The sequence below is a fragment of the Tasmannia lanceolata genome, unplaced genomic scaffold (assembly GCF_043159265.1).
Source record: "Tasmannia lanceolata isolate RefF3 unplaced genomic scaffold, GAP_Taslan_0.1 ptg000019l, whole genome shotgun sequence".
Classification (NCBI taxonomy): domain Eukaryota; kingdom Viridiplantae; phylum Streptophyta; class Magnoliopsida; order Canellales; family Winteraceae; genus Tasmannia; species Tasmannia lanceolata.
In genome coordinates this window covers 11,467,452-11,492,579 of record NW_027518696.1, presented here as the reverse complement: position 1 = coordinate 11,492,579, position 25,128 = coordinate 11,467,452, and the positions used below count along the sequence as shown (strand labels likewise).

Sequence of the window (25,128 nt, the reverse complement as noted above, 5' to 3'; positions counted from 1 at the left end):
TTGTTTGGGTGACAAAAAAAAAACATGAAACTTCAAATAAAACCTAACCCTTGTCCATCCTGAGTTCTGGATCTCCCTCTCTCATATGTTCCGAGTTACGGATGGCGTATTGTGCCCATAAATGTATCATCTTTCTCTTTATCAAATAAACCGGAAAAGAAAAAAAAGAAAAAACCAAACGAGCAGCATTTTAGAGTTAAAACCCTACAAATCTAAGCCGTGTTCAACAAAATCTCAATCTATTTTACTCAATTCGAAACAAACTTCACCTCTTTCACAAAAAGAAATACCTCTAGAGTTGATTCTTCCGTTAAACCTCAGCTAAATCTTGCTTCTTTTCGGCTAAGCACTGAACGAGATTTGGGAGATGAAACGGAGGTGAAGTTCGGCGGCTGGATATTACAGTCAAAGAATCTGACAAAACTCTAAAAGAAAGCCATAAATAAAAGCCCTTTGTATGAGAAAAACCTTAAAGGATATATAATAATCAAAGAAAAACCCTAAAATATATATTACAATCAAAGAATCTGAGGAAAACCCTAAAAAGATAGATTGCATGTGTTAGAATAGGGAGATTAACCAAAATTCGTTTGAACAGGAAACAAATAGAAAAAACCCAATGGTTTGCAACAAAAAAAAAACTGAAAATAACCCTAATAACATACCTTCTAAAAGAGATTTGGGAGATTAGAGAGATTTGGTAGCTAAAATACCAGGATTTAGGGTTGTGGATGGACATAATCCAATTAAGGAAGAGGCTTTGAAGAAACCCTAAAAACCAAAAAGATAAGAACGAATAGAGAGAGTCCGGGGTCGCGCGCGGGAGAGAATAACTCCGTCAAATTTCCTACTTAAAACAATACTCACCGACATGTATATATATATATATAAACATCGGTGTTTTCTAATTCAGCGACGTTTTAGAAAACGTCGGTAAATTATAAATAATTAAGTAAAATAAATTAATCTTATTACCGACGTTTTAAATAATAAACGTCGGTAAATATTAATCTTTAATGACGTTTTAATAACGTCCCTAATAATAAATAAGAGATTTTTAAGGCGGGTGAAGGTTTTCGTGCGGGAACATCCATACACCGACGTTTTTTCTATGAACGTCAGTGTATATGTATTATTAACGACGTTTTTTTGAAACGCCAGTAAGAGAATGCCGGTAATAACCATTTTTCTTGTAGTGCTTGGGTTGGGTTAGGGTTTGCGTCAACCCAAACCAACCCTGCCGAGTTGCACCCGTATGAATCTGTAGGAGTTATATTGAGTATGCATTACTGAATGTAACAAAATGACGGACATCTCATCAGTGATGTTGAGTAATGAAATATATGTGAGAATGGCATATAATTTCTCATTAATTACTATATAGCATCATGTGAATAATAATAATAGATGAAATTATATAAAGATATAGTTGTGCAATAATTATATAAGAAAAAAAGGGGACGTGCTAGAGAATTCTGCTGAAAGCCATTTCGCAGCTCACTTTTGCCTGATAGGACAGCCACCTCAGAAGACTTAAATGAATAAGACAAAATCTGTGGAAAAGTGAGAGCCACCTCAGATGAATTAAATGAATAAGACAAAATGTGTTGAAAAGTAAAATGGTGTGGCTGTCCTCCCATGCAAAAGCAGTTTTGGTTGAAGCCTCGATCAAAGGGTTAGGATCATCTCATCATATCACAACAAAACTTGTTCAACGGATCCGATTATGATCTTATTACCCAAAAGTTAATCTTGGCTGGCACAGTTCAAATTTCCTACCCTTACATTTCATCAATATCACTCTAAATTAATGTAAAAACTGAATTTCCTAGCGTGGCCGTGATCAAGTAATCCTCCCCACAAATTTTGGCTATGATACAATGGTCAGATCATCACCGGTGATAAGTTAAGAGTCAGATGAAAGCAAAATAAATCAGAAAAATCCCATTATACTAGGATCATTCGATAGGGATGCCCAACCTATTTTTGTTGAGTCAAAAGGTGCCTCCAGTCCCTTGCTAATTAATAGCTCTAATGGCAAGGGGTGTGGAAATATCAATTCCCACCTGAACCAAAAAAGTTCCACACCCCGGGTGGAACTTGACAGTCACTGCCAAGTTTTGTTCGATGAACCCAAAAAAGTTCTCCCAACAACCCACCCTCCTTTTAGTATTCTCCGAAGAAGTACCTGCAGGTGACAGTGACTGTCACAAGAATTCATTTCATGCACACGATCGTGGACATATTAATTTTTCTTTTTTAGACTTTCTCTCGATGCAACAGACACAACAAAAGCGCAATAAAATCACCACAATCATCATCGGGAAATGTATTTTGATGATCCTATGGCCCGCACCATAGGATGATCCAAACCGTCCATTAGATGGGCCACAGCCTTAATAGGTTGTGCCCCAAAATTATTTCCATAGTTTGATCCTAACCCTCCAACCTAGGATCAACCCACTAACATTTATTATAATATATTGAAATAACTATATTATTATAATTACTATATGGCTTAAATCAAATGAGAAATAATAATATATAGATGAAGTTGATACTTGTATAGAGATAGTTGTGTAATAATTACGATAAAATGAATTTTTTCAAATTTAAATTTAGTAATGTAGTAATGAATTTTTACACTGTTTTCAAACTAAAAACTTGGATTCTAAAATGCACGTATCCAAAGGGCCCCTAAAGGTGGTGAATTTATCCCGGGGGTTATTTCCCTTCTTTTATTAAGTTAATTTCTGATAAGGTTTAATGAGTAAATTTGTTAAAAGTGCTTTGTTTATGGAAAAGTAAGTATGCTTACAAGAGGTGGAACAATCAAATGTTATCTGAAAATGAAATATGGGTTCGGTTAGGGTTGAGGCCACGGGCGATGGCACTTGAAAGGGAAGGGGGACAATTGCCCCCCTTATTTTTTTGGGAAAAATATATTTACCTTTATTTTTTAATTTTTTTTTATACTTACTCCCTTTTCTAAAAAATATGCCCCCCTTTCCAATCATCCCTAAGATAATAAAAAAAAATTACTATAATTTTTGTCCCCCTTGTGCAAAATTTTGGCATCGACCCTGGTTGAGGCCACGGGCAACCCGAACCTACCCAACAGGTTAACCCGATTTCTGCTCTTGTCGAGTTAGCCTTCCGTCAAGTTGCATAGGGGTAGGGTTGGCAAAAAGCCAGCCCGATTTAGTTATAGGTTAGGTTAGGATTAAGGCGTCTGGCCACCTGACCCCAAACCCAATGTCTTTTTTTCTCTTTTTTTTGTCCTGGGTCAACATGAACCCGAGGTTAGACGAGTTGGGTTATGGTGGAGAGATTTCAAGGTGGGTTGGGTTGGGTTAGGGTTGACACTCCTCAACCCGAGGTTGAGTCAGATAAGGGTTGAGATAATGCTACCCTGGTTGGGTCAGGGTTGGCATCAACCCAAACCAACCCTGCCGAGTTGCACCCGTAGGAATCTGTAGAAGTTATATTGATAATGCATTACTGAGAAGTTATATTATGAGGGCCTTATGAACACGTACTCATCATCCCAACCTTGATATTTGATCCAACAGCAGCTCATTGCTGTTGGATCAAATATCAACGGTGTCACCTTTATCGTACCACCTTTACGTGTTCATACGGCCCTCTATCATACAATCTCTATAATAACTATAGGGTGATCATAAATTCGCACCTCCTGTAGGATAATTCACACTCCTCTTAATGTGATTTTGATGTCGTTAAAGTCTGCCACATTATAATTATCCTAGAGGGAGTGTGAATTTATCATCACCCTTACTATATAGCATCACGTAAATTTTGAATTTTATACATTTTTTTCAATTGAAGTCAAACTCCTGTTCTAATTAGAATTTTCTGAATTAAATGCAAATATCGAACCCATATCCTAATTTTTTATGACTTGATATGGTGGGCCCCATTGTTCTCACAAGAATGGTAGTCACACAATATTGATGAAAGAGTACTGATCGTTTTGCTTTTACCAAACAAAGTCTCTTTGCTAATTATTTTCAAGCCTTGATCAAAAGGTTAGGATCATCTCATCACAACTAAACGTGATCAACGGACCCGATTACGATCTTATTATCTTGGCTGGCACAGTTCAAATTTCCTACCCTCACTTCTATAGCAAAGCTTAGATTCTGGGCTTGGGTTTATGTGCTTGACTAATTTCAAGTTGAAACACCCAAAAGAAAGCAATGCGTTGGAGTATTAAATAAAAAAATTTGTGAAACGTTTGAAGGGAAATAGAAGATCCGAAACTATCTCGTAACGGTGTAACGTGGCATTCCTAACGGCAACCTCTCCATTTCCCACTTTTTCCCACAAAACTCATCCATTTTCAAATCCCTCCCCACTCCACTCTTCAAATCCAACCGTTCCATATTCTTACTTAAGCACTGCTAGAGAGAGAGAGAGCTTTTTACTCTTGTTATTCTTAATTCTTCTTGTGATCAAGAAAAAGGGTAATGGGGAAACTGAGTAAAGAATCTGATTATAGATCACAGCTAGTGATGGAGATCTGTTCCATGTCATCTAGCTCTGCCACTTGCGCTCACCACGGTTTCCACCTGAAAAAATCCGCTTTTATCGATTGGTATCTTCTTCTCAGTGTATGTGTTTTGCCAATTTTGCTGTTCAGTTTCAAATCCATCAAATACATATTGTTATTGGTTTTATGGGTTTGATTGAGATTTCTCATTTGATTATTATTTATATGGCTGCAACAGATAGATCAAAACTCAGGAATAGATGACATTCGTAAACGATATCGCCAACTGGGTAAATCAACAAATTAACCATTTCCAACAGCTAAAAGATAATCAATCATATCTTCTTGATTTTATTTTATTTTTGCTGAATGATTTATATCTCCTTGATCTGCTTCTGTTTATTTGTGACTCCAGCTTTGCAGCTTCACCCAGACAAGAACAAGCACCCCAAGGCCGAGGTTGCATTCAAGCTTGTTTCAGAGGTAAGATCCCTTCTCCTCCGTATTTTTCAGAACTGGAGTTGCTCTTTGTGCACACCCCCATCCCCCAAAACACATGTTTTTGGTCTCATATTCCCCACTATTCCATTAAAAAAGAAATCCCCACTATTTATTTAAAACTCTTTCATTGGTTATTCTAGTTATATTGGAGATTGTAAGAACCTATGGAAGAGTTTGAAAACAGAGAGGTGTGTGATTATCAGCTCTTTCGAGTCATTTGTTATTGTTTGATGAGTTGACCTTCCATTTTATCCCATCCAATCATCAACTAGGACTCTGTTCTCTAAATTACTAATGACGATAAAAAATAAAAATAAACCTACAAAGTTCAAAACAGAGACGAATACACAGGATATGCAGTGCCTAGCAAAGCCAATACAATCTGCAAAGTTCTGATGGAAATCAGAACAAAATTTTATTATAAGGATGAAAAAGAAATTTGTAACAAAACTTAATGACTTACATATCCTGAAATTCAGTATCTAATATGACACTACTAGCCAACCAGTACACTAACCCATCAATCCAGACTCTCTACTCCCCTCTTGAGTCTGCCATAGTCCAAAATCCAATTAATCAATGTTGGTTTTATGCCATAGCCCATCCAAGAGGTCGCAAATCAATTGTACAATTTGGTTTGATTGTCATGTGCCTTCAGATGATGCTAGAGATAGAATGCAAGTAATATAATGAAAAATCTAAAAGATGTTACTGCAATTTAAATTTTCATCAGGGTCAGTGGTTGTACTGATCTCTCCTTGTTTTTACTTTCATTGTTGTCAGGCCTATGGATGCCTCTCTGACAATGCGAAGAGAATAGCCTTTGACTACGAGAGACGAAGCAGCTTCTGCAAGGAATGCAGCAGAAAGCCCAAGTATCAAACCCACAATTTTAACAGCAATTTCAACATCGAAAAACTGGGCACAGGCAAGCCCATGGAACAGGCAAAATCATACAAAGTTTTGCAAGCTATGAAAGAAGCTCGAAAGAGATTTAAGGAGGAAGCCAAGGTTATAGAAACGTGTTTACAATCCTATCAAGCATTTCGGAGAGAACATCCACTTTTCAATCCATCCAATTCCCCACTGCTCCCAGGCTATCCCCACCAGAGGACTAAGATTCAATGTCAACTTCCAATCTTTTAATGTTCTTTGATGGTAAAATTACCCCAAAATGTTGACTGTAAATTTATGGTGCTAGGTATTTTCCAGGTCTTGATTTGTCTCTCTTTGACCAACTGAAGCTTTTTTATCAGAATATTTGGAAAAAAGAAAAAACATTAGAACAATTACACTGATTTCAAAATGTGGATATTATCTCCATATAGAACTGTATATGAAATCAAAAAATGGTTCATATAGGTATGATTAATGAAACATCCTATATCCGCTTTTCGATCCATAAGACAGTTCCCAGTGAACAAATATCCTGCCAATAGATATGGGATTCCAGAGCAACAAGGGTTGTTTATAGGCCTACAAATGACAGATCTGCAAATGTTCTGCTAGGGGATAGTAACAGCAAGACCCGAGAGTCTAGGATAAGTCATTGTAAAGACAAGGATAACTAGCCATTGATATTCTAGCTCTATGTTTTCTCCCATAGTCTTGTAGAATAATCCAGAAAAAGAAAAAAGTTATGATACTACCAAGACTCATGTCTTGCCAGTATCATAAAAATATATGAGAGGCTACCAAGTAAAAAAAATATATGAGAGACTACCAAGTAAAAAATATATGAGAAATTGCATCATTGTGTATTTTATGGGTGCCATATGCTGGAATTCGGCTCGAGCTCAGCTACAAAATTGTGTGTATCTATATAATGCCACACTTTATAATAAAGACTGAAGTTCAACAGAAATACACTCTTACCTCCAGAGTATTGCATGGACGGCAAAGAACAGAAACAAGAAACAACCATGTAAGAAAAAGCATCCGTTCCTTTACCCCCATGGAAGGAGATCCTAGTGACTCCATTGTAAAAAAAATCCAGGGGAGTAGACAAATAGACGGTAAGCTATTCACAGACTTGTTTCTCCAAGAGCATGGGTCTCATTAGACAAGTGCATGTAATTCAAGCTTTTTTCTCCAATTGATTGGTTAAAGGAACTTTGAGAACACCCTTATCTATCAGAGGCTGCAACTCATGTTTCACCAATTTTCTTACCATGGAATCAGATGATTCCATGAAAGCAGAAACCACCTTACAACTGCAATGACGGAAACATCAACCACAGCAAAACATAAGCAATCTCATTTATCAGTCATGGAATTAAGTATTATTTCCTGAAAATAAGAAAGTTTATTACAGTCCCTCACCTGTGACCTTGAGCCCACATTTCACACTTTCCTTCCAAAGCCTCCTTCCATAGGGTGGCAGCAAAGGCAGGGCAGTCCAAAACCAGTTTTCTAATTGTCCTGCTGGAATGGAAGTTTTCAAGCAAATGCTCCTCAGCTGAATCCTCTGACTTAGGCACCGCCACAAGGGATGCTATGGCTACATGTAAGGCCTCCAATTTGTCAGCTAAAACAGGCTGAAGAACACCACCAGCCCCACCAGTAGCTACCTGTTTACATAACAATAGAAACATGGATTAATTTTTTGAGGGCTATTTCAAATACATTGTGTTTCACTGATATAGAAGTAAGGCAAACAGTCCAAATAGCTGGATTGTTGATACATAGGCTACTGTAGATCAATTTTCTGACTGTAAGTCGATAATGCCAAAGAAAAAGAAACATCATTTCTGAGAAGAGAAAAAATTTACGTCCAGTAAGAGGGTACACCCAATGGGTTGTTCACCGGATAGAAATCCTTGCATAAGCTATTATTCCTGGGATTGGCTACCTTATTTGGATAAGTTTATCATGAAATAATTTTGAGACTTGCTATCCTCTGTTCACAAATTGTTTTGGTAATATTTTATCCAAGGAAGAAGGTCAGGCGTGCACAGAGGATAGCAAGTCTATCAAGGATAAAATAAATCACGGCTTGCTATCCCACGATGAATAATCCAAATAATGTACTACAGTATCATCAGGCACATGATTGGAGCCAGGATATCTAAACATTGGTCTTTGACAAAAATCATCGCGGAAACCCTTCATGGGGAAGATACCACATCCTGTATGAACTGTCTTCAGATGTATACCATCATTTTTGCAAATGCAAACTTGAAGGTGGTAAACATAAAAAGGCTGATTTGATATTGACAACATGTTACTGTACAAGGAACTAGCTCAATATGGATTTTCCTGAATCAAAATATTCAAAATGGCAACATGGGATTCAAGGCTCTCATTATTAGATTTATCTATCCTTGCAAATCATAGTCCTTCAGGCTCTCTTTATTTCGGGTTTGGTGGGTTATAGTTCAATATCAGAACAATTGGAAGCCAGTATTTATCTTTCTTCAAGCAAAAAGGACATTAGCTAGTGGCAGACTCGTGGCAACGTGGTCTATTTGGAAGGAACGTAACAGCACAATTTTCCAGGGCAAAAGAAACAATTTAGAGCTAATTAAAGAAAATATTTTTAGTCTATTGTTATGCAGACATCTATCATGCCTTTCCATGGTGTTGGCCGCCGATAGTTGAGAAGGTGTTGGGCAACTTTTTCTAGCTTTTCAGAGAGAGAGAAATACAGAATTTGTTTAAATCCTCCTTAAATATGCTGAGACCGTGGTTTTAAATTTCGGCCGAAATCCGAATTAGCTGACCAAAACCGAAATTTGGCCGAAGTTCGAAATTTCGGGAATTTCCAAATTTCAGCCGAAATTTTGAGAAATTTTTTTTTTTTAAATAATATTTTCACGGAATTTCTGCCTAATTTTCGTAAAAGATTAATTAAATGATTTTTTTAACAGATTTCGGCTGAAATTTCGGTTTTGGCCAAGGCCGAAATTGGTACTGAAACAGAAATTTAAAATCATGGCTGAAACTAAATTTTCCCAGGCGAATTGTGGGCAACCCAAGGCCAGATAGTATCGGTGGTATTATTAGGATCACGAGGGTGTTGTTCAGTTGGTCTTCTTGGGGGCTATTGGAGTTAGAAACTCAAGTGAGGAAAAGATTCTAGCAAACATATAGGGTATGATACTATAGACTAGAAAGTAGAATGAGTTATGTTGGATTATATTGTAGATAACAAATCTAAAATAGCTATTTTATTATTTTATACTTTCATAATATGCACCAAAAAGGGTGTTCTGTAATTTTCCAGGACGAAAAATTATATTAGAGAGACTATGGAGTCTCTTCAACTCTTTCCCTCCACATCGTAAGGTCTCTCTTTCTCTTTTTCTCCTATTTTCTCTTATTTGAGATGGTATCATAGTAGAGATGGTTTAGAAACATCCTGTTTCTTGCATTCCCATGAGTGAATCATGTGGATTGTCACTTCATCCATCCGATTTTCACCAAAGATCTGATTACACTTATATTCCAACTCAGTTATCAGCTGGCAGACCACTTCACCAAACCTCTGACACACTCTACACGACTTTCTTGTGGAAAGATGCTTTTCGACCATGTCCATCAATTTGAGGGGGCTTGTAGATAATAGTAGAACTGTAGAGGTTATTTTGGTTTGTGTTGCGTGTAAAAACAGGTAGAACCTAGAATAGTCCATAAAGAAGCGCCCATCCTTCCGCTTCATTTGAATCACATTCCATCTGTTGCAATCTTTCTGTTAAGTAGCAAAGGTGAGTTCGGATTCGGGGGGGGGGGGGGGGGGGGGGGGGGAGGGGGGCAGAATTAGAGGGGGCGGAAATGCCGGAATCTGTTTCCCTCCCCAAGAGGTGATATTCTGATTCCACCCCGGCCAGATGGAATTTTTATTAGAATTTTTTAATTAAAATTTTTATTTTAATTTTCTCTCATTCCATTTGCGGGAGAATTTAAATAGGAATCAGAATAAGATGTTAGTTTCTATTCCTAATTCCGGAAATCCAAATGCAGACTAAAGGTTTCATTGTTAATGCTCAAACCCAAAAAAGGGAATAATTGTTATTCTATCCTGAGGGAGCGGAAATGCCGGAATTTGTTTCCCGATCTTTGGAATGGAATTTTTATTAGAATTTTTTTAAATTAAATTTTTTATTTTAATTTTTTCTCATTCCATTTATGGGAGAATTTAAATAGGAAACTGAATATGATGTAGATTCTTCAAATGCAGCCTAAAGGTTTCATCGTTAATGCTCAAACCCAAAAAAGGGCAATTAAGTGGTTCAAGAATCAATGTGAGTTCTCATGGTGGCTTGCTGATTATATAGGTGAGGCTATTGACAGATCTAAATCGATTCTATGATCCTTTTCACGCATTAAGTGAGGCATGAATCACAAGTCTGCCCTCCAACCAATGAGGGAGCTAGTCAAGATTTCCTGCATGTTGCTGATGTATTCAGTACGACGTAGTAATTAAGCCATGAGCCAACTGAGTCCTTAGTTTTCTTTCTTGCTTGATTTGTGATCAATTCGGTCCTATGATGCTGCTAATTTTTTAATATTAAAAAATTCACATTTATTCTATGATTTGTGGACACGGACACGAGTGTCGAGTGTCGACACGGACACGGAGTGTCGGACACGGCAAACCCCCAAGCTTTAGAAACGGTGACACGGCTAAAATAGAAAGTATATGTAATCGTGATATGTGGATATGGATCTCTGTGTCCAGTTTCAACATGGATACGAGTTGTCTAAAAGAGGTAAACACAATATTCAATAAAAAAAACAGAATGTCACACTTGACACGGTACAAAAACATGTCCACACACCCACATGAACACTTCCAGCAATACAAGTAAAAGTGTCCAAAGGAGTGTCGACACGTGTGGACACGGGTATCGTGTCGGACACGTGAGTCGGCAATAAATTCAAAGTATCGGCCAAATCATAGCATTTATTATCATTCCAAAAAAAAAAAAAGGAAAACAGGAGCAGAAAGGAGGCATGATAAAATGACAATATGCGTAAGAGAACTCTGAAGTATAGTTAGTGTTTTCCTATTACGTAGAATATGTCATTACTTATTTCCTAATGTTATGGGTGACTTCATCCTTGCCTGAAGAGCTGAGCTAGCTTCCTATAAGTATGATAATTGATAAGTCTCTTTGATTCTCTGTGAATAAGAACAGTCAAATTATATAAACCTTAATACTTTGATACGATGTCATATCATCCAAAACCTCCAACAATCTCTGGCGCGGTGAGGTCTCTTGCTGACAATCCATCTGCCAAAACGAATGGAGCTCTTTCGATCATTATGAGAGAGTGTACCACCAGATGCAATAAGCCGACAAATAGCCAAGTAAAGGACCTCTGCAGCTCTGCCTTGTCTCTGATAACAGCATGGTGCCAAAAGAACCTTCTGTAGTTGGACAGACACTACCCCAAATTCTTTTTCCCATGAGATCTACTGTGGAACTGTGTATTTGTAGAGAAAAGAAGATAAAATTTGCAGGGAGAAGAGGAGAAAACCATCACACTTTGTGGGGCTAGTACTGTATTCTTTTAATAATAATATACAGCCCTTAGATGATGATATAGGTTATATAAATTACAAGACGGCCATTACTAAAGTAACATACCATAAAATACTTGTGTATTCACTCTACTCAAATCATGAAAGTTGCATGTCATTCCTAACAGTTATCTATCAGGAAAAGATAGTACGGTCAAAACTTGATAGAACTCGCTCAAGTGGCACATATATTCACAACTCAGATAAACTATCACGGCAAGCAATTCCCCAACGATATAGTTCGAATTTGCAGTAAAAGAAACATATCAAAAATATCAAAAGGGACAAAGGATCACCTCATATATGACTTCCTTGCCAAAATTTGATCTAAGCAATTCTCCAGCACTCTCAGTACACATGCCAATGAGACTCTACAAAAGGAATTGTGGGCGAGTCAAACTTTTGGTATCCAACACTACGGTCGTGAACACTTGCCACAAATATTTTAATTTGACTAAAATAAAATTATGAAGAAATTCAGAATATACTTATTTCAATTGGTTGAAAAAAGAAACAGGAGATAATTTGGCAAAACCCAAAACCTAATAAGAGGAACATCATGCTGGTTGATGACCAAACATCCTCCTATGAAAAAAGCTGCCAGCCCTCTCAATTATTTTTTTCCTGTAGATAACATATTTACTGCCCTAAAAGCAGATAAATTACAATGTGGGCAGTAGAGACAAGACAACTAAGGATTCTCTGCTAACATCCCCTCTGGCCATCCCTCTAAAAATAATCAATAGGGAATGGAGCAGCCGGAACTCGTGGCTTTGGATTTTCAGCAAAATAAAGTAGAAATGAAAGAAAAAATATAGACAAGAGCAGGGCTACTTGAATTTATTTTATTTTTCATTTTTTTTATTTTTGAATGGTAACAGGGCTATTTGAATGATTCCTAAAATCTACAATTGAATAAATAGTGTATTTGGGACAACTCCTAAAATCAGATAGCCTACAGCAAGAACCAAACAAACAAACAATATCACACATATTGAATACTTTGGCTAAATTCTCAGGGAGCTGTAACCTCCGCCAAAATTAGCAATTATATTGCATTCTAAAAGCATTAAGATACACACTTGCTAATAAATTTGTATATATTGCAGTCTTGGGTTCTGCGGTCCAATATTTTGGGAAGAGGGTACTTCAGCAACAATTATCATTTCTAATTACAACACTACTGATGTGACATTACACCAAATCTTATTGAGGAGACAGCATCTGATGCAAGATTGGATCGTGTCTCAATCTTTATTGTCTAATTCCAAATCCACCGCAAAAGAAGAGCAAACTCCATTAAGAAGAACAAGAAGAGGAAGAAGGGACACCATGATCAACCCCAAATCCACCACCAAGAACGCTTGTGGTCGTCGTGATATGTTTTGTATGAGCCCTACCTGATTCAATGACCAGGAATGTGGGGTTTTCATGTTGTATCTCACTATTTTAATAGTAGCAGGTATTCTTGAGCGAGGTTTTATGGAACATAGGTTGTGTTTTGATGGCCTCCTATAGTGCAATATCACAGGAACATTAAGGGTTACAAAACATGGGTTTTGGATTTTGGAAAGTCCATACTTAGGACATTCTAAATTAATATTTGCATTTGCCAAAGAGTTTTAGAAGTATTTGGAAACTGACATATTCTTTTCACTGGGCTTTGATAATTATTGCAAACTTTATGCAGTTGAGAAATTTTGAAGCCTAATTTCCGCTTAGAGTGATTCCAATCCTTAACCTATTGATCTACTCCTTCAATCATCTCATAATTTCAGCATTCAGTCAATTTTTGTGTGAATTTTGTGATTCCCTCCATCACTGTGATAACTTTACAAAGAATAACTTGACAAACCACAACTGACGACTTTGTAGACCATTTTTGCAACACAAAAACAGTTAAATGACAAACCTCGGCAAGCCCACTGTTCACCAAAAGTTCAAATCTTCGTAACAAAGGATCCTTCTTGCCTCCATCAATTAAATGCTGGCTGTCCTCAAGGCTTGCACTATTACTAGTATCAGTTGCAGTCACTTCTGCATCATTCCCAACGCTATTATGCCCTAATTCATCAATTTCTGAAGGTTTTGTTTGCTTTTTTGAGTCAGCATCCAAAACAACATCTGACCCTTCACCCTGAAATGAAAAGCAAATTATTTTAGTATGTTTTTCTGCAGCTTCAACAAGAGGAATGCTGAAGTGAGGGGCGCCCTTGCAAAAACTGGATGAAAGGGCGCCACCATTGATTGCCCATCACCCAGTGCAATTAATGTTCTTTGACTTTTACACATTACAAATGCACTTTGGTGATGGAAAACCAATGGGGGGCGCCCTTCAGTAAATTCCTCTAATGATAATGATCCATAGAGCTAAGGTTTCAAAATTGCCTGGGTGAAGAGAGAAGGAACCGATAAATTGAGAGACGTGAGTTCATCCGGAACAAAATAACGAGGACAGTGTGGATGAAGTAGCTGTAACAATGAGCGTCTTCCATTCTGACAGCTCAGAACAATAAGCAGACTTAGAAAAACAGGTAAAAAGGAATATGATGCTAAATCACAAGCACCAACTTGGGAGTTGTCTGCTAAGCTCCCTGCAGAAAGAAATTCTAAACACTAGTTACCTTATCCAACACAAGCTCCTTTAGGATTTTTTGTAGCTCACGAATAATAACCTGATATTGGGAATATAAATCAGAAAGTTAGAATAATAGCCTGATAATAAGAATGTAAATCAGACTGTTCTTTTTATTAGAATAGGCGAAGTCACAAAATGTCACTAGTTCAAATCCAGTGAGGTATATAGGAGTTATCTACGACAAACATCGGTTCTGGAAGTAACCTTCGTTAGAAGCTTTGTATCATCAACTACGGAAAGAATACAGACAAGCACCTGAAAAATAAATAACACAGACATAGTTAGACAAAAGGAAAAGACAAACGGATTACACGGTTCGAATAAACTGATGAAAAAATGGATTACACAAAATTCATGGCACACTGCCTGATGAATATAAATAAGAGGAATGATAGATGCAAGGGCTAAAGAAGGTCCCTTGAATAGATCCACATCATTAAGTGCAACCGAATTCAGTTTCTCAGCCGACTTTAAAAATGACGTGGATCTATTCAAGGGCCCTTCTCCGGCCCTTGCATCTATCGTTCCTCTATAAATAATCAAATTTTTACAGTAAAACAGGAAAATTTTTGCATATGCCTCTTGGTAATCTGCAGGAAGGCCATTGAAATAACATAAGTTACCCAGGAGATGTGTCAAAAAGTGCAATTTAAATTGACCAACTCATAAACAGGCATTATATCTGATCATATTGCATGTGCTTCGTAATTTAGAAACAATTGCAGAACTAAGGAGTAATTTTGCATTGGCTCAAGCAATGTAGAGGGAGAAGTAGATATTTGAGAAAATTCTGAACATATAAATCGTCCTAATAGGAAACACAGAATGTAGAAGTCCTGGAGTCTACAACCTGACCAACTCATAAACAGGCATTATATTTGATCATATTGCATGTGCTTCATAATTTAGAAACAACTACAGAACTAAGGAGTAATTTTGCATTGGCCCAATCAATGTAGAGGGAGGAGTAGATATTTGAGAAAATCCTGAACATACGAATCGTCCTAATAGGAAACACAGAATGTAGAAGTCCTGGGGTTTGCAAATCATCCTAATAGAAAATCCTGAACATACGAATCGTCCTAATAGAAAATCCTGAACATACGAATCGTCCTAATAGGAAACACATTCAGTGATTTCCATGAGCTTGGGATTCTAACCCCTATACTACAAACATAGCTAGCTTTCAGTCACTTCCAAGGTAACTGATTGATGGAAGGAATATATGAGTGACATTCTAGTGGAACACAGTCATATGAAGTGGTCCCTTCCTTATTCTGTATAAAGTGCCTGGTCAAGAGTCTAGAAAGCAATGGGAAGCAACAACAAAGTTTTTATTCAGAATTAAATAAACATAAGAAGCGCCAGTCAAAAATTTTAAAATAAACATTAGACACATTCAATGACGAATTTATGCTTAGTTTACGAAAGTTACTAAAAGGGTGCAGTAGTAAAATGTTATTATTTAAAATGAGAAAATAAGAATAATTTACACTAAAGAACGTGGTTTAAAATTTCGGCCAAAATATGTCGTTTCGGCCGAAATATGTCGGTTTCAGTCACGAAATCCACATTGAACCTGAAATATACACGATTTCCTGGATGCCAATTTTATTTTCACGAGGGGTACAACCTATTTACTAGATTTCCACCGAAATTTAAGAGAAACTGAAATATTTCAATTTCCATGATAGCCGAAACTGAAACAGAAATTTAAAGCCTTCCTCGGGAAAGAGTTTATCCAAAAGACACTAGAGCACGATGCAAATCAGTTAAATAATAAAGAAAATCAGGTAAATTATCTGCAGGTCTCAGCAGCACAACTAAGAATATTTCAGGTGTTTTTTGAAATCCCTAGGTAGTACCTGAACTATTTCTTTTTAGGCTATGATACCCACATACAGATATGGATACAAACACGGATGCGGACAGGGGAACAACGATACAACTCATCAATTTCCGAAATGTAGGACATGGTTATCGGTATGGGTATCCCATTCAATGAGATAAGACAAGGCATGCGTAAATAAATTAATAAATTATCATACACTTACACAGATTCAAGGTTGCCCCATTGTGACCTAGTGGTCACGGCTTCGAGTCACGGAAACAGCCTCTCTGCAAAGCAGGAGTAAGGCTGCGTACATCTAGCCCTCCTCAGACCCCGCAATGGCGGGAGCCTCATGCACTGGGCCGCCCTTTTTACCCAGATTCAAGTTAGAAGTTACATTTAATGATAAATCTAAAATAGCATTTAGGGGACTAAAATATTATAAATTGTAACTGAAAATTGGTAACACTAATAAGCAAAAAATCACGAGTTAATTTGAAGAGGGTGACATATGTTTAAAACGTGATAAATTTTTTTTTGTTGAGATACATTGATGTAATAAGCCCAATACATATAAAGACATTTTAGTCTTTTTCATTAATATAAATAATACTATTAGGGATCGGGAGACATAACATGCACGTGATCACTTATCCCCAACACTCACGTTTCTCTTTTTCTCCTGCTCCCTTCCATGTCTTCTCTATCTACGTCTCCATTCTTTCAGCTTGTATAAGAGCGGGGTTCAAAGACCAGGTTTCCTCCAATCTTTTCTATCTGAAGATATGGCTGACGTAAGCAGCTGTGTTGGTGATTCTTTAGATCAGGTACAATCGAATCCCACTTTTATTCCATAAAATATACTGGAAAAATCATATTGGTAAAATTTGGGTATGCTATTGAGTAAGAGAAATAGAATGCATTAAAATTCAAAGCAATAAAAAACACATTAAATTGGAGGGATCGTATACGTTACACTTTAACGAAACTGAAAACAATACCAACTAATGAGTGCAAACCCATCGTAAGCTATCGACATTTAAGAAAGATGATAGGGGAAAGCATTTCATGTTAAGATCAGATTTGGATACTGATGGACATTCCAGCAGAGATGAAATTAAGGTAGTTAATATAGATTAAATTTGCCACGGTCTCAAAAAAACTCTTACCATGCTTCCATATTGATCATGAGCTATCTTCCCAATGTGCCCCTTCATGCCTTTAATAATTTTCTTTCTATCCTGAAATCAAATGCATTTATATTTTAACATCAAAGTACAGCCAACACTACACTGATCAACATTTCTAAGATTAAAATGGCACACAAAAAACAAGACAGATGGTGCTGACACAAAAGCCTTCTACTTAAGTGAAAATCAAAACTCTGTGAGAGAAATTTTGTTTTCAAATGAGTATGAAAGGAAAACCTGCTTATATGCATAATTAAACAATGTACTATGCCCACCAAAAAAAAAACCAATGTACTGTAACAACATCATCACCTCAAAAACACATATATAGTTGCAAGTACACCACAATTTACAAAGGTTTTTTTTTCTTTTTTTTTTAATGGTCACAACCTACGATGGTTATTCCACGTGTATTTAAAATTTGAAACATCTTATTGAACAATTGGCAAAGTATAGAGAAAATCAATGTCTGTACATCCGTTGGTATTGAAAGACTGAAATTTACACTGCGACCGACCTTTGCATTTCCATGCTTGATACAAAGCATGCCAAGCTTTGAACCATCTTTGGTGTGGATCATTCGAATAAGAAGTGGGCCTGACAACTGTTGAATCACATCTGTGGCAGAGGACTTTTAACAAACATAAATCAGATCTACAGAGCAACACCATATGCAAGATGAAAGCATATTCAAGAAGATAGAAAGAAAGTTCGCTGAAGAAGATTTCCATTTTCTCTTCTTCTTTTTTTGTGTGTGTATAATATGAAAGCATAAAGAAATGAGGAGCATACAACTATAAAAACAAATGGGAAGATAAGCAACTTTTTATTACCCTGTCAGCAATGCTTAAGTACTCCATTAATGCATGATGTATAATAGAATGATCCACAATCCCTTTCTCCATAATTGGCTGAATTACAGAAGTCATGTGTTGTACAACAGAAGACTTCTGAAGACCAAGTTTGGAAATTATATCTACTAAGCTGATACAAGGAAAAGAAATAAACAGTTAAAGAGTTACCCAACCGAAATAAATGCAAACAAAAAATCATAAAAGAAACCAGAACAAAAGAGATACATCATGAAACAGGTATGCACTGTCAAAAACATCGATCAAGAATGAATGACCAACTACGATCTTGAAAAAACCATCACTTTTTTTGGTAGGGGGTTGAGATTGAACCTCCGACCTCAAGGTTGAAGAACAAAGCCCTAAACAATTGAGTTAGAGGGTCAAGCCCTTGGAAAACCATATTTCATGACACAAACAAGGAGGACAAGAAATATCAAGGTACGCATTTAACCCTAAGAACAAAGATCATTAAATTGTTAGCCAAGCCAAACAAAGACCTTCAACCCTAGTAAGAATATAAATCTTTAACCTCTTTCAAGAAAAAATTAGTGAATGTAAAAAACCCTTGGTAAAAAGAAAATTGGTCACACATAACAAAATCAACATTTAAAAACTTGATTGCATCATAACAGCATGGAACACATAACAAAAGGCAAGTTTAGATCTTACAGAAAACTTTATTTCTCCTTACAACACAGCCAGCGGTTGCGCAAAAGAAAGATATGAAGATGGACAAAGGTGATCATCACCTTTGATACTAATTCAACGGTTGAAGTAAGAAGTTCAAACTATATTTTACAGATGATATGACCTAAAATTAGCAAACACTTTCTAAGAGCAACTGCAAAAAGAGAAGTATAACAGTGTGTAGTAGCGTAGCATTTCAAATAATTGACCAGCATACCTGCCTTCACTCGTTGAGGTCAAGTCCTTAAACAATTGAAGCTCAGTAGAGTACAATTCTGACAGAAGGAGACGTTTTTGGGACCCATTTCCCAATTGGAATGCATGTTCAACAACTGCAAAGCAAGAAACAACAGTAAGTGTTAAGAGAACTGATGGGGACCGTCATAATGTCCAAATTTTAATTTTAAGTGCCTTACAAATCCCTTAAGTTATACTAGGGTTGCATTAGTCTTTTTCCAATCAAAATTGCTCGAGTTTTTTAAGTTGTGTGTTTTAAATAGGCCCAATATGTACTGCAGGAATTTTAAGTGGGGAGCAAGTTTTTAAGTCAATTGAGGGTATTTCTAGTCCAAGAGTGTTAGGTTTTTGTTTAGGGTTTTAGAAGTTTATGGTTCTCTTTCTTTTCTTATATATTTGCAGTCTTAGGGCACGTTTCTTTTATATATGACATGATGAATGCTGATTGAACAAAGATTTTGAAAGCTTCTTCGCTAGTGTGAATGTAATGTCTACTCCTTGCCAAGGTGTGATGCCTTGATCTTCCCTATGATGTGATGCCTAGGAACCCCTCGGTGCGAAGCCTTAGGTTTATGTTGGTGAGATTCCAACCTTGCTATCTATCTCTTTCATGTTTTTTTTTTGTTTTTCCCTTAAATCTTCTCGGGAACCCCAAACCTAGATTAATCTCACACAGAAGCTCTCTTGCAATTTATTTATTTTTGAACAGTTCTCTTGCATTATTCTCCACCTATCTTTTTTCCCAAAACTCCTAAAATGCCCATTAAAATAATTTTCCAACCTTAGAAACATCATTCAAATTCATTCATACCTTACACCCTTTTTGTTTTGTCCCAAAACTAATTTTACACCTTCCTAGCATATATCTGTAGCTTTCTGGCATAAACCTGCACCCTTCCAAACCTACCCTAAACCTAATAAAAATAATTTTTTTCAATAAAATAACATATTTTAGGATCCAAAATACTAATTTTTACCCATCTTTTTCACACCTATCGTCCATTCTATAGATCCGTCTGGCATCACGATGATGATGATTGCCCACACTAGCCAGCAAGTTTGTTTGCCATATTACAATAGATGCTGATTTGGAGACTGATTCACAAGCATGAGGTGGAGTGAATTGTCCAGCTTCAATTGTCAATGATTTTTTCCCCATAAAAGATAAGGAGCTCTAAGTGTAGTTCTTCCTCTCTATTTCCTATTCTTTTCCCACGACCAGCTTGATCATGTCTCACTCCTTTTATTTTCCCGGTCTCTAGTAACAAACCTCCATTAAGCTTCAAAAGAAAAAAGTGACATCCATTATACAATGATGTGATCAATTGGCATGATCTACCTGAGCTCTTACCAGTAAAATGTCAACTACATAGCAACCGGAGGGGAGACAATGGCTACTCATACTTAAGAGTGCTTTTTAAACTAGGTGGGATTTTGACTTCTAGCTTCTGAATTAACTAAAGTCAGAAAGCTATTTGGTTGTGTTTGGAGCTTTAGGCTACAAAAGCTTTTGGGGATCCTTTTTTTTTTCAAATGTTGCTTTTGGGGATACTACTAACCAAAGCTTTGGGAGTCAAGCTGGTTGTATCCTTAGGCAAGCTTACCGTCGGAACTTTTACAATTATTCTACCACTTAATGCATGCAGCTGTCCTTATTGAATAAAAAAAGGAAGGCATAGGCATAAAGCACATAAACAAGCACTCAAACTTACAGATAAGAAACAACAAGTACTCAAACTAGCAAATAAGAAAAAAGTATGAACATACTCTACAAAAAAGAAAAAAATGTTTTCATGATCATAGAGAATATATTGAAATATCAAAGGATATTCATCAGATTATGTTGGGTAATGCAGAAAGAAATTCACATATGTTTATAGCATACCAATTGATCCAACCATATGGCGAAGAAGAGAAGCAACATGTCCATGGAGAGCACTGATGAACCCTTCCAACTGTTTCTTGCTAGCTACAAAAACAAAATCAAGAGTGTTCAGTTGATGTAGTACCAAGTAACCACTAACCACGAGATCTAATCATGTCTTTTTGGTATTGTGTCTTAATAAATATGATGTTTATTAAAAAAAAGCAAGAAGGAAAAGAAGAAACTCGTCCATGTAATAATGTCCTTGAAAGCTGACAATTTTATTCACTCCTTCAAAGTTGAACATTACCGTTATCCAACATTTTCTTCACAAGATGAACTGCATAAGTATTACGTGAGAGGTTAAGAAGATGTGGCCTGAGCTCCTCGAATACAATATCTCTTTCTGGTTGTGAACAGTATTTGACGCATGTCTGGAACATTGAAAATGAATGTCAAAGAAAAATTTAAGACGCATGCTAAAAAACACCGAGGTTGAAAAACTGGTCAAGTCATGACTCTTTTTCACATCAAATTCAGTCAAAAAATGACTAGCATTTAAAAAAGAAACAAAGAAGAAATCCCCGAGTCATCAACGTTTTTCCGAGTCTTGGCTTTGATGAAAAAGATAAATATCAAAAGCTTGCTGACTGGAACAGAACTTCAACAAATAAAAGATAAATTATTTAAGTAGATATAAAATAAAATGGAAAGCAACTTGCAAAGTGCAAGCAACTGCTTACCTGCAGAACACGAGAAGAAACGTGAGAGCCCGCAATTTCAGGAATTTTTCCCTTCATCTTCCGTAGAGCTTCACTTATTAACCTTTTTCAAAAATGGTGCCCTTGTCAACTACTATAAAAAGAATTTAGCGTAATAGCTCTGTAAGTAAAACACATACTTGGATCTCTCTTCTTTGACAATATTACGGCGTCTCATCTTCTCCCATAATGATGCAAGCTCCTAAATGCATTAACATATTTACATGGTCAATCCTACAAGAATGAGCTTCAATTTACCTTGTGACAAATGCCAGAATCAAGTAATGATCAGAAGTCAGCACTTTCGGACTCTATAAAAGTGTTTGGAACAATAAAGGAAAAAATATCCAAAAATGAAGATATTTTGCACTCGTCTACAATGACACTTGCACTTGAGCACATTGTTTAATAGGTGTCAAAAATGATGTTGACAACTTTACAGAAATGCATAGGTGTATAGCTCATTTGGAAAATGGTTTGGAATAATATACTCTACATATTCAAGCATCATGGCATGGATCCATAATAGATCTACAAAAGCTCACTTGAAAGCTAAAGCAAGGGATAAGATGCACACTAGGCAAGGGATGAAGCATAACATAGAAATAGATAGTGTTTTTTGCAAGGTTGCCAAAACGAGAATCGAAGGCTCCCAAGGAAGAATCCTGCTCAAGGTTGCCAGAGCGGGAATCGAAGGCTCCCAGGGAAGAATCCTGCTTCCTTGGTTTTTTAACATGTAAAGCATGCCAAGTCAAAGCCTTGAAAAAAGGTAAAAAGGTCAAACCATAGCATTCAACATTTGCATGATTACACCTATATTTTTTACCACATCCATCATCTAGTGGAAAAATAAAGTGCACACACCACTTATTGTAATCTTGATACAAAGTACTGAAACCAACGACAGTTTATGGATCCATAATATAATGGAATATCCTCAAATGATATAAAAAATAACAGAAGTTAGTTTTGGATGTGATGATTGAAGAAGATTAAAATCATGTGTATAATACTAGATTTTTTTTAATAGAAGTGGATAATAAAACCATCATGGGGCTCTCAAGCAAGTAGAACCAAGATTTCAAAGAGTTGGACAAACAGAAAAGGCCATTAATTTCATTGTACTCCTATTAATACTTAAGAGAGACCGATGAAGGCCGTACTTTCTAAATTCATAAATCATTCTTTCTGGAAACTAATAAACGCAATAATACGTGAATACAAGAAGAAACAAAACGTACACTGATGCAGACAAAACAAACAAGTATGAATAAAATTTAAGCAAAAAAAAAAGTGGGAGGGGTGGCCTTGTTGTCTTTTGGATTATTATCAATATATTCTACTCTAAACTCAACAAAATGAAACATACACTGATGCACACAAAACAAACTAGCAAGATTAAAACTTAATATATTCTACTCTAAACTCAACAAAATTTGCACTTACTTGTTGAAGAGTATAATGGGGTTTCCTCTTTTTCTTCCTCACCTCTGCCATTTCCTAGAACAAACCATAAAACCAAATAATGATTTTTTATTTTTATTTTTTAAATTTGAATTCTCCAGCAAAATAACACATATAAACTTGTATCCAACACTATCATAAACAATACTCCACTTCCAAAAATCCAACATTTCCAATCAAAAATCAGATTTTTCTTAATGATATGATCAGCATTTCCATTTAAGCTACAAACCCAATCACACCATTAAAAAACAACAACAAAAAAACGACGATGACTAAAATTAAAAGTAACCTTTGCGGCCAAACGGCGTTCTCGTTTCGATTCGGGTTCTTTTATCTCTCGATCAACAAACGCTTTCTTAGGAGCTTCAACAGGGTTTTGTTTCGAGGGTTTTAAGGGTTTTTTGAAGGGTTTTGTTGAGGGTTTTGATAGGAGGTGTTTTGGTTTCTTTGAAATGGGTTTTTCTCCCTCGTTTTGGGTAGCTGAAGTTCGCTTCCTCTTCTCACTTTTGTGTTGTCGATCCTTTGACGCCATTAGAGAAGAGCACAAGCCTTTTTATTCTCTGTTTTTTCTTTGGTTTTCCCTCTTTTTAACGATCTTTCGATTTCTAGGTTTTGCAGTGCCGCTCTCTCTCTCTCTCTCTCTCTCTCTCTCTCTCTGCAGGGTTTTGCCGAGCGAAAAGGGATTTTTATACGAAGTGTGTTTTCTTTGAGGGTGTAGGTTAGGGTGCCAACACCTATCGTACATGTTAGATGAAAGACAATTGCAGTGATATTCCCACCCCTTTTGTTTGTCTTATCTGAAAATAGGAAAAATATGAACAAATGAAGGTGAAAATGTTGTGGGAAAGTACAAAAGAACATGGCGTGTGATGCACTATGTTCTCATGACTTGGTCTCGGGCTAACTCAAGAATGTTTCCCATGAAATGAACAACCCACACTCACAACATAAGAACATTTTTTAGGTTAATCTTACTGCCTTACACTTGGGATATCTGGCCTTTAAATAGGCTAAGAATACAACCACCTAACCTAAACTTCCCTTCATGCCTCAAACCGTTGCTATGTGTGGTCCCTATTTTGTACCAGGCCCACTTGTGCCTGTTATTGCCTGCTGCGAGTGCGCTCATAGGCCCCCCACTTGAGTATGTTGTACAGGGGTTGTGCACTGTGGGTTGACAATTCCATTGCTTCTCTTCTACTTCTTCTAATTTCATTATATTCATCATTTACATGCTGTGGTTCCATTTGTGATTTCATTCATGTGCTATACCCAGATAATTTCAAAATTGAAGTGAACATATATTCTCAAAGAAGATAGCATACATAGATTCAATAATTGTGTTGATTTCTATTAGGTTTTATAACAATAATGTTGGGACCCGGGTAGAACTCAACCTTAAAGCTTGGGGGGGGGGGGGGGGGGGACCTTTCCCAAACAACACTTATATTTTGAAAATATACAGGAAATGAATAAAAAAATAGAAAGGGTATTGGCAACTGTACAAATTAGGTAGGGGTGAGTTCCACCCTGTTAAATTCCCTACAAATGGTATCAGAACTGGGGCATGGAAACTCACGGTAACCCCGGTGTGCCTCCGAGGACAGTGGAACTCTCTCTCAAAGATCTGGGGTGAGGTCCACCCAGTTAAATTCCCTACAACACCCCTGCCAATTTGTAAATTTGACCACTGTGTAAAAACGCAAAAGCGTCAATAAGACATCTCTAGTATGGTTGAAATAGCTTAAATGGGTGTTAATGCCGAATTGCCGATTTCGATTCTTATATATATATATATATATATATCTACTACAGTAAGCTGGGATGAAAAGGAGAGGTTTTTTCAATTTTTTTGAAAATTACGTGAGAATTACACCTCATATTTTTTGACTTTTTTTAACAAATGCACCCATTCAACTCATATAATTTCAATCCTACCCCCCCTCCTTTATGCTTTTAACAAAGGCACCCATTGAATCATATAATTTCAATCCTACCCCTCCTTTATGCTTTTAACAAAGGCACCCATTAAAGCCATATAATTTCAATCTTACCCCCT

At 36.6% G+C, this 25,128-nt stretch overlaps 2 protein-coding genes across 2 annotated transcripts; one reads left to right on the top strand and one right to left on the bottom strand.

The window, feature by feature from the left end:
• Nucleotides 1-4,464: 4,464 nt before the first annotated feature.
• Nucleotides 4,465-6,272, top strand: LOC143852663 (uncharacterized). Its single transcript, XM_077362181.1, has 4 exons — nt 4,465-4,634; nt 4,752-4,803; nt 4,929-4,996; nt 5,798-6,272. The coding sequence occupies exons 1-4, from the start codon at nt 4,491-4,493 to the stop codon at nt 6,158-6,160; spliced, it is 627 nt and encodes a 208-aa protein (XP_077218296.1). The 5' UTR covers nt 4,465-4,490; the 3' UTR covers nt 6,161-6,272.
• A 459-nt stretch (nt 6,273-6,731) lies between these two features.
• Nucleotides 6,732-23,740, bottom strand: PUM24 (pumilio 24). The gene is made up of 17 exons (XM_077362179.1): nt 23,359-23,740; nt 23,049-23,102; nt 21,743-21,804; nt 21,585-21,666; nt 21,152-21,275; nt 20,863-20,946; nt 18,958-19,072; nt 18,033-18,183; nt 17,717-17,830; nt 17,179-17,250; nt 14,383-14,433; nt 14,165-14,215; nt 13,929-14,036; nt 13,453-13,677; nt 11,837-11,911; nt 7,337-7,584; nt 6,732-7,227 (listed from the first exon to the last, which is right to left on the bottom strand). Exons 1-17 carry the CDS (start codon nt 23,599-23,601, stop codon nt 7,092-7,094), a joined length of 1,995 nt encoding a protein of 664 aa, XP_077218294.1. The 5' UTR covers nt 23,602-23,740; the 3' UTR covers nt 6,732-7,091.
• Between the last annotated feature and the right edge of the window lie 1,388 nt (nt 23,741-25,128).

Coding starts and splice junctions, on each gene's coding strand:
- LOC143852663 (XM_077362181.1), top strand. CDS start 4,491: ATGGGGAAACTGAGTAAAGAATCTGATTATAGATCACAGCTAGTGATG. Junction 4,635..4,751: donor ATTGGTATCTTCTTCTCAGT/GTATGTGTTTTG, acceptor TGGCTGCAACAG/ATAGATCAAAACTCAGGAAT. Junction 4,804..4,928: donor TAAACGATATCGCCAACTGG/GTAAATCAACAA, acceptor TTGTGACTCCAG/CTTTGCAGCTTCACCCAGAC.
- PUM24 (XM_077362179.1), bottom strand. CDS start 23,601: ATGGCGTCAAAGGATCGACAACACAAAAGTGAGAAGAGGAAGCGAACT. Junction 23,103..23,358: donor AACGCCGTTTGGCCGCAAAG/GTTACTTTTAAT, acceptor GGTTTGTTCTAG/GAAATGGCAGAGGTGAGGAA. Junction 18,184..18,957: donor ACCTCAACGAGTGAAGGCAG/GTATGCTGGTCA, acceptor TCCTTGTATCAG/CTTAGTAGATATAATTTCCA.